The following is a 17,882-nucleotide window of genomic DNA, read 5'->3' as shown; positions in this document are numbered from 1 at the left end:
ATGCTACATAAAGAGGTCCAAAGTTGGGGTCCAAAGGACTAGTGCCCTGGTGTTTCAGAAGGCCTCATTTAACCTTCTCAACAGACAAGAGCCCATGTGGCATTGTACCTTCCGAGGGAGCTGATGGGACAGCCAACTGCATGGAGACGGCCAGTCTTTAGAGTACCACGCGTTTATCCAGCAGAATACTCTTCCTTTGGGAATTCATTGTAGCGTCACCTACGAATTTTATTGATGAAGTGAATTAATAAGCACCTTTAGCAGAAAAATTAATAGAAGACTAGCTCTTCTCTTGATATCAGAGTTATAAAACCACATTTTAGATCTTTCCCCTAGCTTCTCAGTCCAGTGAAGTTGGCACCCAGTGTCTTCTCTTTTCAAACAATACAAGTTGTGTAACCAACCAGAATCTGAGCAGAAGAGAAGCAACAGCGTTCATTTCCTCAGTCGCAAAACCTGGGGATCGGGAGGCAGGACAGCAAAGGAAGCCTTAACTTGACAGTAATAACCTGACCCCAAGGAGGCTTGAGACCTTAAGTGAAGAAGTCATCAGCCACCTATGAGGTAAAACATCTGAGGTCCCTAGCAGGCAATGGGAAGCCCCTCCGGAATGGTCTGAGGGGTATTTCAGGCACCTTGGGGTTCTTCTCACATCTATTTTCACCTCTTCTTCACTTAGAAACAGGCGGTTGGTGAGAGGAAGAAGTGATAAATGAGAAATGTGAACACCAGTACAGGTGAGAGACACTAAATAAACCACGACCCTTAGGGCTGGGAGCACGAGGCTGTCCTGGAAAGGATTCCTGGACCCCCAGTGCTCACTTTGTTCATCTATCTGCTGGTATCCCTCCAGTTTTCCTCCCATGAAGGCACTGGGAACACCATCATGTGACATGGTGGTCATGAGAAGCACTATCAAGGTTTTCTGCAGCCCTGTCCTATTACGCAGCATGTAGAGTGGCTTTGGGAAGAAGGCTAGGCAGACAGCTTGGTTGAAGAGCAGGTTGAAAGGGAGGTCTGCCTCCTCCTCTTTCCTTGAGGATTACAATCCACAGCTATAGGCAGTGAGGGAACGTGCCTGAGCGTCTTGGGTTTGGGAGCAGGACTTGCTGGGTGATGTTTTGAGATTGTCTCACAATTGTGTTCTCTTTAGTTCCAGCCTTAACCCTGGGAATCAGCGTGCCCTGGCTTTGCTAGTTCTCATTAGAGACAGGCCCTCCTATGCCAGCTCCTGATGAAAAAGGCGAGGCAAAATTCACAAGACCCTGGCAACAAAGGAAGTGTAGGCCCAGGGAGGACCCGCCGATGTTCCCAGGGAGCATGCTTCCTTTGGGCTTCTTCGTCCACCACGCTACTTTCAGGAGACTTACCTAAGCATCTCACCACACCTGATGCCGTGCAAGAGGTGCCAGAGGCTGCACCACTGATGTGGGGAGGCAGGTGCAGAACCCAAAAAAAGCACGGTGAAAGCACTGTCAGGAAATGGCCGAACAAACTGACACGAGAATCAGGAGAGTGATTATGCCTCAGTCCACTCTAGGGGCAAGGGAATGTACTATTCAGGAAGGTGGCTAGGGAGAGACTTACCAAACGCTCAGGGCAGAGAACAAAGACTCTACACAAAGACTGTATACAACAAAGCTCTATGCTGGATGCAAGCTAGAACTTGAGCATGTCCTCTCCCTCAGCACTGCGAGGTGAGCTCTATGGCCTGCTGGGATCTTTTAAAAGGGGAGGGGGGAAAGAAGATCCATTAACTGCCTCCTTACAGAAAAGGTATGGAGAAGACTGAAAATGTATAAAAAGTCACCATGTACAGAATGAACGGGCTCCCTTTTTCCAATTATTTGCCTGTTTGACTCCCACACGTAACTCAGTCTCCTTATACAACAACTTAGTCTGAAATTTATCTTGTTCAACAATCCAGTGTGGACTGCAGAAACTCTGATTTCCTACCAGTTAAAACACAATCAGTGAGCACCCAGGCTGGCTTTCCAAGGGCAAAGCAAATATAGGAATATAACAAACTGCTTCTCTGAGGCCCTTAAGGCTGAAGCAGCAGCCAAATGCCATCAGGGGTGAGATGTTCACTGGCATCTCTGAGCCAGTTTCTACCACCTTCGAGAGCTCAGGAGGAATAGTGACGCTATCTACACCCCACTCTGTGGGATTCTAGCAGCCCTATTTACCAAATGAAATCCGGTCAATAAGCTCTCACTTGTCTACCCAGTATGTCGATACACCTGCACCGACCTTCTGTGGCCACTGAGCATATGAGCCTGGAACATTGTTAGTTACTCGTTCAAGGAATCTGTCTTGCTGAACAGACGGCAGATTCTCGAAGAACACGGATCAAGTCTCCTAACTTTTCTGGCTCTCGCCTTCACTGTATTAGTTATGTACCACTATGTAACAAATTATTCCACATTTAGTGGCTTACAACACTAAATACAGAGGGTGCCAAAAAAATGTATACACATTTTAAGAAAGGAAAACTGTATTAAAATTGTAATACTCGTATACTGATAACAAAAGATGAATACAAGTCACGTGTGGCTTCTGCAATTACAAGAGGTGCTCAAAGCCATCAGCGTCCAGACACTTCTGATTACAGCGAACTACTGCTTAAGCAACGTTGACCAAAGTGTCTGTTTGTGTACATTTTTTTGGCACCCCCGGTATTTATTATCGGCTTAGATGGGTAATTCTGGCTTATGGTCTCTTGTAAAGTTATAAACTACGAAACACCCAAGGCCTTGACTGGGGCTGGAAGATCCACTGCTGAGAAGGTTCGCAGACATGGCTGTCGGCAGGAGTCCACTGCTCCTCAGCACGTGAGTCTCTCCACAGGACTGCCAGAGTGTCCTGAAAACATGGCAGCTGGCTTTTCCCAGAGCAAGGGATCCAAGAGGGAGCAAACAAGAGAGCAGTCCCGAGACAAAAGCTGTAGTCTTTTTAATAACTTACTCTGAGAAGTGACATACCATTACTTCTGCCACACAGACCAACCCTGATCCACCGTGGGAAAGGACTACACAGGGTGTGAATATCAGGAGTGGGGTCACTAGGGTCCATCATGGAGGTTGGCGGCCATATTTGCCATTTTAAGTGCTCAGGAAATTTTTACTGAACATGAATGGATGGCCTTTCAAGGGGGAACTTGAAGCTATTGCTTTCCTTGTCAATTCAATCCTAGCTGACAGTCTCATGCTCTCTGCTGATCTAGCCCTCCACAGCAGGAAAAAGAGCAAAAAGCACTAGACGCGTCACCAGTACATCTGTCCATCCTACAGGAGATTTCCCTTCCCCAATTCTACTTCAACAACGAAAAAGGCATTTTAAGCTAAATTCAGTTTCTCCCTCATCCAAACAAAGGGTGTCCTACCGGTACAATGAGGTCTATTGTCAAGGGCAGAATGGACCCAAATGACGCACAGAGGGGTACCACGAAGTGTGCAGGGCCTGCCACGACAGCATGCTTCAACAGAGCAGAGGAGGGGGCGGAACTGACAATAAAGAGGAGGTACTGGGAACATGACATTTCCCAGCATGGCCTCCAGGAGCCCAAAGCCACACTGCTGCACTGCTTTTTATTAGGGTGGTGGCAGTAATTTTTAAAGTTTCAGAAAGCCACTCAATTTCTCTCCAACTTATAGAATTTGCTACCATCAGACTTAACTCTTGACATTATAACTAAAGATGACAAAACTTGTAAAAGGGCCGAGAAGCTGAGCTGGTATGGCAGTATATAAGGACTGAAGCCCCTTGCTTTGGGTAAGGATCAAAGTGCCTTCCCCCCCTTTTTTTTCTGCCTTCATTTATGAAAGATATTTCACACTGGATATAGAATCCCCTAGACTGACAAGTTTTTACCTTCAGCACTTTCAAGATGTTGTTCCACTGTCTTCTGGCTTGATCTGATGAAAAATCTGTATTAGTTCTTGTGTTTATTTCCCTGTAAATAATATCTTCTTTCCTTGCATTTCTTTTATAATTTTCTTTTTTATCATTGTTTTCCAGCAATTTGATTATGTGGCTTAGTGTGATTTTATTTGTGTTTATCCTACTTGGAATTTATTAAGCTTGGTTCTCTGTGTTTATAGTTTCATCAACTTTGGAAAATGTTCAGCCATTGGTCTTCAAACACGTTTCCTGCCCTTTTTTCTCCCATATCTTCTAGAAATCCAATTACACGTTGGACTGTTGCTATTTTTCCACAGACCATTGAGACTCTGTTCAGTTTTTCTTGCTCTTCTCACTGCTTCAATTTGTGAGGCTTCTGTTGTTGTATTTTCAAGCTTGCTAATCTATTCTTTCGTAGACTTCTTTTCTGTTAACACCATCCAGTGAATTTTTCAGAAACTGTATTTTCAGTTATATAACGGCATTCAATTTTTATAGACATTCATTTTTATATCTTCCACTGTGCTCCTCATTATGCTCCAGTTTTTCTTGAAAACCTTCAGCATAGTTATTGTAACTGTTGTAAAGTCCTTTTCTGGTGATTCTATCATCTCTGTAATTTCTCAGTCTATTTATATTCACTGACTTTTTCCAATTGTAGGTCACAATTTCCTGCTTCTTCACGTGTCTAGTAATTTTTTATTAGAAACTATACATTATGATTGCGCCATTGCTAAGTATTTGGATTTTACTGTCTTCCTATATAAAGAAGTTTGCGTAAGCAGTTAAGTTTGTAGAACGTCTTGATCATTTCAAGGTTTTCTTCCTTTTCTCTTTAAATCAGTTTTGAGGCATAATTTACATACCAAAAATACACCCATATTAAACATACAATTCACTGAATTTTGAGAAATGTGTATACTGACATAACCCTCACTACAATCAAGATACAGCAATTTGCATCACCTCAAAAAGTTCTTTTATGTCCCTTTGCAGTTGGTCCCACAGCTACTACCTCAAGGTGACCACTAATCTGCTTTCACTAGATTACAGATTTCAAGTTTCTAAAATGTCATATAAATGGAATAATATAGTATGTATTCTTTTTATCTGGATTCTTTTTTTTTAAATTGTCATCTTTTTTTTTTTTTAGGTTTTTTAAAAATTAAAACACAGCTAACATACAATGTTATATTAGTGTCAGGGGTACTTCATACCTACCTGACACTACACAGTGTTATTACCACCTTATTGATTTTCTTCCCTATGCTAAAGAAGTGATCACCATGATCAGTCCAGCAACCATCTGACACCGTACCCTGCTATCTGCCAACTTTGTCCCCCCACTTTTTAAATTTTCCAATTAGAGTTGATATTCAATATTATTTTATATTAGTTTCAGGTGTATAGCATAGTGGTTATTTACATAATTTAGGAAGTGATCCCCCTGACCAGTACCACCTGGCACTGTACATATTTATTACCATATTGATTATATTCCCTATACTTTACATCCCCATGACTATTTTGTAACTACCAATTTGTATTTCTTAATACCTTCATCTTTTTCACCCTGTCACCAACCCCATTCCCATCTATCACCCTGATCAATCTAGTACCCATCTGGCGCCATACATAGTTATTACAACATTATCGAATCTATTCCTTATGCAATATCCTACATCCCATGACTACTGTGTAACAACCAATTTGTACTTCTTAATCCCTTCCCCTTTTCACCCACCTGTAATGCCGCCTCCCATTACCTGGATTCTTTTGCTCAGCATATTCAACTTTATTATATGTATCAGTTCATTCCTTTTTTGTTGCAGACATGTATTCCATTGTACGGATATACGGATATACGACAATTTGTTTATCCATTCATCTGTTGACAGACATATGGTTTGTTTCCAGCTTGGGGCAATTATGAATAAAGTTGCTAGGAATATTCCTATACAATTCCTTTTGTGGCCATATGTTTTCTTTTATCTTAAGTAAATATCTAGAGATGAAATTGCTGGGTTGTTCAGCATGCATACTTTTCTTTGTAAGAAACGTTCAAACTGTTTTCCATAGTGGTTGTACCATTTTACATTTCTGCTAGCAATTTATAAGAGTTTCAAATTTCACATTCTCTACAGCTTTTCGTATTGTCAATTTTTTAAATTTTAGACATTCTTGTGGGCACACAGCAGTATCTAATCATTATTTAATTTGCATTTCCCTGACGATTAATGGTATTGAACATTTTTTCATGTGCTTATCGGCCATTTGTATATCTTCAGAGAAATGTCTATGAAGATTCTTTGTCTTTGCTTAAATTGCATTGTTTGTCTTTTTAGTGAGCTATAAGAATTCTTTACATATTCTGGATACAAGGACTTTGTCAGATATCATATTCCAAATATTTTTTCCCAGCCTGTGGCTGGAAAACCTTTTCATTTTTCTTTACAGTATGTTTTGAAGGTCGGAAATGCTTAATTTAGATGAAGTCCAATTTATCTTTTTTTTTAAATGGTTCAAGCTTTTTGTGTCCTAAGAAATCTTTGTCTATCCCGAAGTCACAAAGCTTTGATCCATTTTCTTCTAAAAGTGTTCACTTCTACATTTAAATCTCTGAGGTATTTCTCCTTAATTTTTGTGTATGGTATCAAGGCTTGTTATTTAAGCTATGCACCCTTCCCTCTGGGGCTAGATAAGGCATGATTCTTTTGAGGTATCTACTGAATGCCTCTGGTGTTCAACAGTCTCTTACTCTAACTGGAAAGAAAAACATCTACTAGTCCGAGAAATAGTTCAGCTTATAGCTTCCCAGCAGCTGTTCTTTGCTTTGCCTCCTAAGTTTTACCCTATGCACATACAGATTAATGAGGAGACCCCTAAAAGCAGATGTCGAGAGACTTTCTTCTATGTAGCTCTTTTTTATCCATATTGTCCCTGAAAATTGCAACTGCCTTGGTTGGCTTCCTCAACTTTTGTCTTCTCCACTCAGCAAGGCTGCTGGGTTCTGCTTGGGTTCCTCCTCACTGCTCTGAGATCTGGAAATTGTCTCCAGCAGAAAGTTAGGGGGAGGACCACAGGGCTGACCTCATTATTTTCTTTCCCTCAGGGATCACTATCCTAAGCTGCCTGTTGTCCAATATCTGCAAATAGCTGTTTTATATATTTTGCTCTATTTTATGGCTGCTTACAGAAGGACAAGTTCTATACTGGTGACTCCTTTACTGACAAAAGCCTCTTCACCCACGCTGGCATAGGCTCCAATGTTAAATTTACCCATGTTGGAAAGATTCCTCTTACTTCAATGACAAGCACTACTGGATTCCAATCTCAAAATGGAAAGCCTGTGGCTTTTTCCCGGTCCACTTTATCACGCCTAGAAAAATGACGGCAATGATGCTCTCAGTGAAAAGCCAAGCAGATGAGGGGCAGTGGGAACCAAATGGTATTGAAGAACTTCCTACGCAGGGCAGACAGAAAGCCCAGAGGTTAGAGAAGCCGGGCCCTGTGTCATGAACGGCGCATGGACACGGCGCACAGCAGGCAGACAGAGCAGTGGGCGTTCCAGCAGTACAATGAGACCCACCAGGTTTGAATTCCATATTCCACTTAGTGGCTGCCACAACCTTAGATAGTTTCTGTGGCTCAGTTTCCCCAGGTACAAAATTGGATAATCTGAGTACCCACCTCATGTGGCTAACGTTAGAAATAAGAGTTAACACATGTAAGGCGCTTACAGGCCTGGGAACATAATTAGCACTGTATAAATATGACTCGGTATTGCCACCAGATCAAAAACTGGCCAAAGCACCTTCAACCAAAGTACCTTCAGAGCCTGTAGCTCTGACCTCCCAACCAGGGAGGCCTTACAGAGAAGACTAAAAATAGATCGTACATTTACATGGTCTCAAAATATCTCCCCACAAGTTAACTTATTACAAAGGGAAAAGCTGTAACTTCACCGTGGAGAGACCTGGAGGAACCCCCTTACCCAAGTCATCAACGAGAACCTTAGTGAAACAGGGTAAGTCAAGATCAGGGGCCTCAGGTTCTGACATATTAAGGAGGTCACAACACCACTTATGCAGCATTCCTGCCCAAAATACATAACCTGAATGTAATCACAAGAAAACATCAGACAAACTCAATCTGGGACATAGTAGCAAATCATTAGCCTGTACTCTTCAAAAGCAAAAAGGCTAAGAAAGGAAATGTTCCAGACTAAAGGAGACCAAAGAGATGTGGCACCTGAATGCAAAGTATGACTCTGGACCAGGACAAACTAGCAGTGGAGGCAGTATTTGGGCAATTGATGAAATCGGAATATGGAATATGGATCGATAACATTATTAATGTGACATTTCCTGAGTTAGGATAGTCGTACTGTTGTTATAAAAGAGAACACTTGTTCCCTTAGAAAATGCACGCTGAACTATTTAGTGATCAGAAAAGTGAAAGGTCAGTCTGCTCCATCCCCTAAGTTTCATTGTTTTCTTTATGATACTTTCCGGTAGGGACCAAACTGCCTCCTTGGGCTTAAGCACTCAGCAGAGCACCAGGACGTGCCAGCGCCAGCTGGCAGGCAAGCCAAACAGGCCCAATGAAGGCGGAGCTATACAGAGACCTAACCTGTACAGTCCCACACTGTGTCCTATAGACTTCAAAGAACAGTACGGGCTAAGGTCGTTACGGAAAGTTTCCTGGAAGATGGGGAGGAGGCAGGAACGGGTTTGGCAGGTGCAGGGGCTGGGAGGAGAGCAGCCCTGTGGCATCAGGGTGCACCCCAGTGTCTGATAACATGGTCATTCTCCTTGGCCCAGGCTACAGGGCAGTGACTGCAATGTCCACAGCACAGAAAGAGCTCAGAAAAGGATGGGGCAGGAGCAGGTCCAGGAGTCTGGCTGTTGGGCAAGATGCCAGGATGCCACCTCAGTCCCAAGCAAAGAAGGATCCACCACGTGGCACTACTGGCAGCTACGGCCAGTGGGCGCAAGGACTGCGGAACTCCCTAGTAGGATTCAGTGGTTCACATGCTATGAACACCTTCGACAGCACTGGCCCTCCTCTCGCCTCCCCCTCCTGCCTCACATCACCGCAACCTACAGCCCCAAAGTTACAACCAGTAGACGCTCCTCAGGGGGAGGGACCCAATGAGATCTGAAAGCCATGTGATAAAACTGCTTTAAAAGAAAGGTTCTTAAAGAAATAATCCACCTGGAGCATGAGGTAAATGCAGAGCCTGACTTGCCATCCAACAATTTAATCCACCATCCTTTCTAAGAGCAAGCTGTGTAAGGACAGCTCTCTGGCCCCCCTCCAAGCACACTGCCTCCTTTTCTGAAAGCTTCTGCCTGCGTGCTCTCCAGTCCCCAGCACTGCCAGCCACGCGAGGTCCCCTCAGCGCTCACCACCCAGTGTTCTCAGCCCCGCGCACCTCTTTTACCTCCAGTGCTGTGCTCTCAGGGCTTCCTCGGGGACACGTCCCTGTCTCCTGGCAGAATCCCTCATCGTTCTCTGTAAGTGTGTTTCAACTGCCCCAGTCCTCTTCACACTGTCAGCATACCCACAGCCCCACACCTCAAGGACAGGGGACGGGTTTCAGCTCTTTTTTGTCAAGGCAGCACCCAGCATCACGCTTGGCACCCAGGGCTTTACCAAACCTTGACTATCCACCGTTCTCATCCTTCAGAGCAACACGCTGACCTTCTCATCTGTTCTGCTAGAGCTCATCTGAGAGTCTGCTGACTAATCCACAAACTGAACAAATGTAGTTCTCAACAGGGGCAATCCTGATCCCCAGGAGACATTTGGCAATGTCTGGAGATATTTTGGTCACAAGGGGAGGTGGGGAGGAGTGAGGGGGGTGCAGAGCTACTGGTATCCAGTGGGTAGAAGCCAGGGTTGCTGCTAAACACCCTATAATGCATAGGACAGCGACCCCCCACCCCACACACACAACGAGGAATTATCTGGTCCAAAGTGTCAATAGTTGGAAATGCCAAGTTGAAAAACCCTGAGCTGGATGGATAACTTCCTAGTAGGGGAATAATCTAAAGGAGACTCACAGATCACTTCTACACATATATGAAGAACAGGGTGACTCGTAAGGGTTACCCCTGACTCTTAATATTAACTATTCTCCTTACAGTCATATAGCACCAAAAAGAAATTCTGTGAAAACCTGCAGGTAACCTGAAACCACACTGGGCCCTGGAAATCCCTCATCACCAACTGCTGAGTGGACTCACGTACTCTACTCCCTCCATCCCTGCTGCTCTAGGAGGGGCTCTGCCTCTTGCACACTGGACCTCAGTCCCAGGGGAGGATTGCCACCCCTGCACAGTCACGGGAAACCTTCACAAAGGCCCAGGCCAGAAAAGCAAACCTAAGATGTAACTCATACAGGCACTAAATGATTGGCGAATCATGTCAAATGTATATTTTTCATGCTATCAATAGCCAGAAAACAGTCTGAAGCCCCAGATAATACTTTGGACATAAAAAATAATTATTAAGAAAGAAAATCAGAATTATTCAAAGAGGAAAAAATGAGATGAAGTAGCCAGGGCTACAGAGTTATCGGAGAGTACACTGTGTAAAACGAGGGGTGGAAAAGGCAAGCAGAGAAGGGGAAGTGGCTAAGGGTGTTTGGAGCTTACATTTCAGCTCTGGACCTGCTAACCAGGACTCTGAGTTGGACACTTCTCCTGCTCATTGTCCCTGTTTATAAAATGAAAGTAACTCCTCCTTCCAGGATCTTATGAAGTACATCACGGGCTGAGCACCAGAGCCAGCTGCAGGAAAGAAGCCGGATGCGGTGGCCAGCCCCCCACCTGCCACCACAGCACCTGGGGCTAATGAAGCCAGAAACGCAGACGCAGCCCTGTAAGTGGGCTGCCCCCGTCCACCCACTGCCCTCTCACGGCCCGTGGGAGGCTCTGTCAGTGAGAACACAAGAATGCATTAGGTGAAGAAAGGAAGTTACTACATATACTAACTCCACCTGGTTTGGGGACATGGTAATTTGGAATTCACAATCACCATGACGGTTGGATTAAAGGTTTTTACTACTATGCAGTCTATGAAAAGAGGTCTAAAGGTAAAGGTGCTGTGCAAACAAGATGGAAAGGGAAATGTTTAACCTAATTCAGAAAAGAAGTTACTCAAGCACTTGTGAAATGTTCTTCAACAGGACTTATGAATGCAAATATTCCAATAACAATGCAGATGGTGACATCACCGCCAAATCCCCCCCCCACCTCTTACAGAGAGCATAACAAGTGCCTGACACTCACCCAACTTCCCCATAGACAATCTTTCTAATCCCCACATTCCCAGAAAAAGTATCATCCCCATCTTGCTGGGGAGGAAAATGAAGCTTCGAGAAATACGTAGGTTGCCCAAGGGCACTACATGGCAGAAGCACAAATGGAAGCCAGGTCAGACTGGTTCCAGAGCCAGGGATCCTGCTATTTTCAATCACCTATAAAACTTCCAAAACGACTTCATCTTCATGCAAATAGTATATGAATTGCAAGGGATTTTAAACAGATCATTAAAGCAGTAGCGGCTTGATAGGCCCCTATAGGGCAACACTTGACAGATACTTAAAGGGCTAAAAAATTCATTTCATTAAATTATTTTACAATTGAGATTGTCCCCTATTTCAGACAACTCTCTCTTGCCTTGATTTTATTCCAAGTTAATGAAGTTTTATGACAAATAAAGGAGTAGATCACCATTATGAATAAAAGCTACGAGATAAATCAGCTTTAGAAAACTTGAAGTTTCTAAGAATAAAGACCCCTAAACAGCCCCCATGCTAATGTTGGCCATACCCCTTTCCTCCATGGGCACAGTACCAACCTGGGTCAGAAAAAGGGATGTTCTCTCTTTGCCTTGGCTGGCATTCCCGAGGGAGGAAAGGAAACTGACATTTATGAGCAGGTGGGGTGCCAGACCCAGAGACTCCAGCTCCTATTCAGCCGTCACTAGGTTTCATTATTTTACCAGGAAGAGGTGGTCACTGAGTGAAAATTTACCGGGGAACAGGACATTCACAGGATCTCAACATATCACCACCACAGAGATAACTTATTAACTGCAAAGGAGAAATGTACCTTTATAATGGAGAGATCTAGAGACCTCCCCACTCCGCCCAATAATCGGCCCTATTATCACTAACAGTGGGACTGCCTGCGGGCACGTGCGTCCAGGTATGATGTCAGATGAAGCACACAGCACTGCTTATGGATTATTCTCGCTGTAAAAAAGTTATCCGAATCTAATAGCTCCTGCAGACCAAACGCAGGAAACATGGGTCAGCAAAACAGAGCAAACATCACAAGGAAACACCCGACAACTCCAGAATATGAGACACTGTACACGACAACCGGCCAGGACGCTTCAAAAAGACAATGTCATTAAAAAAAAAGGTGTGTGTGTGTGTGTGTGTGTGTAGTGTGCGCAGGGGGAGATTCTTCTAGAGTAAAAGTGACTTAAAAACACAACCAAATGCAATGTGTGGACCTTGACTGACTATAGTTCTTTAAAACTCGAGTTCTTAGAGACCTGTGACACTATGGACGTAGCCTGGATAGATGACGTTGTGGAGTTATTTATTTTCTTAGTAGGTATGATCATGAAACTGTGGTTATGAGTAAATGGTCCTTATTCTTAGGAGACTCAACTGCAGTTTTTAGGGGTAACGTGGTGGGGACGATGTTGGCTGCAACGTACCTTCAAATGGCTCAGCCAAAACAAAGCATAAAGAGATAAAGTGAATGTGGCAAAATGTGAACAATTTCTGAATGTGGGTGGAGGGCAGACAGTTGTTCACTCTATTATTGTTATCGTTTCCGTATGTCTCACATTTTTTAAGATAAACATTGGAGTACGGTGGGAAGAAGTGATTCCAGGAGACTGTCCTGACCTGAGTATGTCTGTATGGAACACATAGGGAGGCCAGTTCACCATGCGACAAAACACCAGGGACTCTTATTGGAGATTAAAATTTCAAAGCTGGGTGGACTGGTCTGTGATGTCACTTTGGGCCTCAGGAAAAGAGCTATCATTTCTCAATGCCAGCAGAGTTTCTGTAAAACACTGACACCTTCTCCCAGCTGGCTAGTCCTCATATCTGTAACATGAAAATAGGCAGGTTGATGTATCCAAACTCTCAAAATGCTTGTTTTTGTGAGAAACCAATTCTGTCTCCACTTCAGCCCAGAACTCTGTGCACAGTGAAGGCGGCAGGGGTTTGCTTTGCGTTTCCCTGTCTGAGAGTAAATACCCCCAAATGCTAACACTCACATTGGCCGGTACCGACTCTGGCTGACAGCGGGGCCACTGCCCTACACGGGAGCAGTTTGCTCAGCTCCGGGACTGCTCAGCTCTATTCGGCTGTGACTCTAGTTGGAGTGACTCTAGCAAGTCACAGACTATAGATAAAGCCACCAAAACAAGAGGAACTGTCAGGCAGGCAGATCAGGACAAAGCCCCCCTCGTTTAAAGCATTTCTTCCTATTCAGACACCCAATTTCAGTGACATCCCAGAAACCCCTGAGTGAGAAGTCCCTTCATAAGCTTGCCCCTCAGTTTGCTCAGCTTTCCTCGCTGGACCCTCCGGAATGCTTACCAGCTGAACAAGGCGATGCTGACCCTGGGACACGCCCGCAGGCAGTGGCCTGTAATAGTCTGTATGTGCAGGTCGCTTGAAGAATCCGCTACATATGTCACCTGGCATACAGACTCTCAACGGCCTGGACTGAGACTGTCTGAAAACGCTCCATGTGGTGAGCCAAGTGCCTGCATGAGAAATCCTTGTGAGAATCAACATTCTCCCCCAAGACATTAATACATTTGAGAAGTCTTCCTCTAGGACAAAACCCTCCCGGACACAGAAATGGAGAGAAGAATGAGAGCCTTAGTCCCCCACTTAGAAGCAGGTAGCAGGCCAAGGAGAATCCCACTGACTGGGACCCATTCAGGGAAGTTCCTTTCTTATCTCTTAAACTTGGTTCTGTTACCCTGCCATGTAAAAAAACACAGCAAGTTGTTAAATGGGAAAAATAAAGTGATTTTCTGGATAGAAGAAGAAACAATAAAGACAGTGGGCTGAGGACGCACTGAAATTGAGTATTTAAAGTAATGAAATATACCTCACAGCCTGTCTGGCAGAGAAGTGGGTCCATCTTACAGAACAGAGCTGGTCCAACAGGAAAACGGAAGAGTACCTTCCCTCAGCTGGGGGAAGTGTCAGAGAAGAGAGGCCCTGAGCGTAGGCGGTAGGCCTACGGGGATGAAAGCAGATTGAAGGGAAAAGACTGTGATCCCAGAGAGAATAGGGACTGTTAGCTTAAACTGCAGGAGAGACCACTGGTATTTAAAATATGCTTGAAGAAGATAATGACGGAACTAATGAAGGATGGAGCGGTCTCATCTTAACAAACAATACTTCCCAGGGTGGCTGGAGGGCTCAGCTGCAGCTGGTTAGATCTGGAGCTCTCAATAACAAGGTTGCCAGTTCAATTCCCGCATGGGATGGTGGGCTGCCACCCCTGCAACTAAAGATTGAAAACGGCGACTGGACTTGGAGCTGAGCTGCGCCCTCCACAACTAGGCTAAAGGACAACGACTTGGAGCTGATGGGCCCTGGAGAAACACACTGTCCCCCAACATTGCCCACTAAAAATTATATGAAAAAACAAACAAACAAAAAAAACCAAACCAGACCTCCCGCAGGGGCTGCAAAGTGGACCTTCTTCTCACGGGAGCCTGGCACTTGTGACAGCAGTTCTGCCAGACTGAGGAAACTAAAAGCCCAGACAAAGCCAAACAGCTCACAGATGTACTTTCTTGAGACCACCTTCATCCCCGTTTGTTTTCCCCAGTAAAGTCATTCCAAATGTAAACCAGCACCTCAGATTTCCTCCCCTTCCCAGCAGTGCAAAATGGAAAACCCCCACAGTTCTGTTTCAACAGAACCAAGTTTAAGAGATAAGAAAGGAACTTCCCTGAATGGGTCCCAGTCAGTGGGAATCTCCTTGGCCTGCTACCTGCTTCTAAGTGGGGGACGAAGGCTCTCATTCTTATCTCCATTTCTGTGTCCAGGGCAGACACAGTTCTAGCCTTTCCATCTCTTCTCCCCATCACTCCATTCATCATTGTCCCAAGACCTACGGCCCCTCTCCACAAGCTCCCTCCACGTCTAACCTTACACGGAGCAAGAGTCCCCTCTCTAGTCGGATCTTTACATGAAGTACCAACCACAGTGGGATCTGCACACGTGCTGACACTGAAGATTAGGTACAGAAGTGAGCATGTGCCTGAAGACTCGCAGGGCCAGCGCTGTCACTCTGAACACTCAACCCGGCACATTTCTCAGCTGCCAGCCACTCTGCCCCGTCATGATCATATTTCCCTCTCTGAATCCTAAGTATCAAACCCTAGAGAGTAAGTCGGGCCATCAGCATCAATCAAACTCATGAAAATAGCCAGAGCTAGGCTAAGAACTCTTAGGAAACAAAAACGAAGCCTGCAGTTCCTTCAGAGAGAAAGGAAGGCCATCTGGAGGAGACAAGTGGGAAGGGAGTGAAGCCCCACACACAGTGTCTTGAAAACACATAGTTCATGTTCCTGAGTCAGCAGCTGATTTTGGCTACGTCGTCACAAATTACTACTGTGGGAACAAGTGGCTATTTGTTCTGCAGGGAACCTATACAGTCGCGCACTTGTTGCAAGACTTATCAAAGCCAGGCAACCAGAAGAAAGTGGTCCAAGAACAGCCTCTTCAGGGTTACCTACATCCTGGTGGGATTCACCCAAATAAGCCCCGTTTTACAAACAAGCAAAGCTGCAACTCCAGCACATGGACCCCTACAAAACATATACACAGTGCTGCAGGATCCTTCCCCTGTGCCAAGGCGAGTGCCTTCTGCAGGAACTTCCCACTCTGACCATGTGAGCACAGTGGGGAAGTCCTGAGAACAAGTCATTTTGGAATTAACTCCTCTGTAGACAGTCATAACCCTCCCCTCCCCCCAAATGCAATCACAGGGGCACTCCTAGGCCTACAAGCCAACTGAAGCTTTTGTTAAACAAAGAAAGGAGGCGCACTAAGAAACACTCATAACCTTCCACCTCACGCACACAGAACAACAGGGTGGAACTTCTGGTTTTCCAGAAGGGCCATCTGGGGCTTTCTTCTCCATCATGCAACTCTCAGGGAAGGATCCCTGGTGACTTAGCAAAGGGATTTGGGGACCTCCCAGACCCTCTGCGCCTCCTTCGCCATTAAGCCACTAAGTTGCCCAAGTCTCGTGGAAAGGAAGGAAATTTGAAATATAAATAATAAAAGTGGGCTGGGAGAGGGAACAGCCAGGAGAGGCTTGAGATACAACTTAATTAGGAAAGCCTGGGGCAGAGACGGAACAGGTGGGCCTGTTCAGGAAGAGAGAGGAAATGTGCAGAAAAAGGTGGGTGGGTCCTGTTCCGACCCAAACAGAAAATAAAACAGGGAGCAGGTGCCCGGGTGGGAGAAGATGGAGGGAGAGGGCAGTACTGGGAACGGAGCGCATGGCCTGACAATCCAGGTACCGCAGAGGAGCGGCATTGAAATGCGAACGCGAGATAGTAAATCTTTGAGAAGTGTAGGTACAGAAAACAGCTCAGCATCAAACTGGGGATTTAGGGCTGCGCGTTCCACGGGCGGAGGGCAGGGTAAGAAGGGCCTCTAAGAGACGGAAATGCCCCCAGGCTGAAAGTGGGTAGCCGCAATTCGCGACGACGAGGTGGGAGGGGAGCGAGTTTTAGGCGGGTATCTCGGAAACGGTGTGTGCGCGCTGTAGGAGAGGCGCAGGGCTGAGCCGCGGCTACCGGCGCATCGACAAAGCCCGGGGCTCAGGGCGCTGCGTCGGGGTCCGAAGCGCCCTTAGCCTGGGAATGCCCCGCCTGAGCCCGCGGGAGGAAGGCACCTCCGCCAAAGGAGCGGGGTCCTCAGGCCTCAACTCGGCAGGCACGAGGGTCCCCGAGACGGGGCCTGGCCACGCGACTCGGGATGCAGGGCCTCAGGAGGGGCAGGGGTCTGGGACTCACGCATCAAAGTGCTGAAGGCCACGACGCCGAGCAGCCCCTGCAGGAAGATGCCAAAACTGTGCATGAGCGCGCCGCTCTCGCAGCGGCCCGCCCCGGACGCGACGGTGGAGGGCGGCCCGCCGGGCAGTCCGCGGCTCGCGTTCCCTGCGGGGCCCTGCATGGCGGGCCTGGCGGAGGGACGCGGGGCGCCGCGGACCGCACGGCCTCGCTGCCTGCGGGCGCCGCGCCACGGACCCGGGAGCCCGGCGCCGGGAACCCGGGATCCGAGCCGGGAGCCGGTACCTCCACCCCGCGGCCCCCACGGCGCTGCGCGTAACCCGACGTCTGAGATTGCAGCGCCTGATTGGCCCTTCCCGGCGCGGGGGCGGGCCTCTGCCGCTCCTGCACTCCCCATCCAGGGGCGGGGCTCCGGCCGGGCGCGGGGTGGGGTTGTGGGTGCCAACTACAGGTAAGACAGGCCCGGTGAGCCCTGTGCGCAGACCCGAGAGCGGAGGTCGGACAGCGATCCCTGCGAGCCCGAGCTTCAGGGCAGGAGGGCAGGAGCAGCGACAGTCTGTGACTAAATTCCTTCACCCAACAAGTTAAATCCCTCTTACCCTGCAGAATGTATTAAAAATACTCCTGGATTCCACCCTCAGATTCCAATTCAGTAGTTCTGAGACAGGGCTGAATAATCTGCAGTTTCCGCAAGCAGTCCGGATTATTCTGAAGCAGATGGTTGAGGAAAACAATCCAAGACTCTAGACTTAGGCATAAACTTTCCACTCCATACGTTCAGCATCCTCCTTTCCTTTTTAGTACCAATATCCTGACCCGAGTCTACCTTAGAGTCCCAATCAGGTCCTAGTCGACATCTTTCTTCGCTACATGGAATTTAAATC

General features: G+C 46.4%; 1 protein-coding gene across 2 annotated transcripts in view; it reads right to left on the bottom strand.

Annotated features, from left to right (window-relative positions):
• The window catches only part of LOC308507402 (store-operated calcium entry regulator STIMATE), a 50,875-nt gene extending 33,581 nt beyond the window's left edge, over window positions 1–17,294 (bottom strand). Inside the window, exon 1 of one of the 2 annotated variants that reach the window (XM_081072313.1) lies at window positions 17,002–17,294. In XM_081072313.1, the coding sequence (XP_080928439.1) occupies window positions 17,002–17,161 (160 nt within the window). In that variant the 5' untranslated portion in view covers window positions 17,162–17,294. The remainder of the gene's footprint in view (window positions 1–17,001) is intronic. The other variant, XM_081072312.1, reaches the window with a different exon arrangement.
• Window positions 17,295–17,882: the final 588 nt, after the last annotated feature.

This window comes from Rhinolophus hipposideros (assembly GCF_964194185.1).
Source record: "Rhinolophus hipposideros genome assembly, chromosome: 14".
In the NCBI taxonomy this organism is placed as follows: domain Eukaryota; kingdom Metazoa; phylum Chordata; class Mammalia; order Chiroptera; family Rhinolophidae; genus Rhinolophus; species Rhinolophus hipposideros.
Note: the sequence above shows the minus strand (reverse complement) of the source record. Positions and strands in the feature narration are given on the sequence as shown.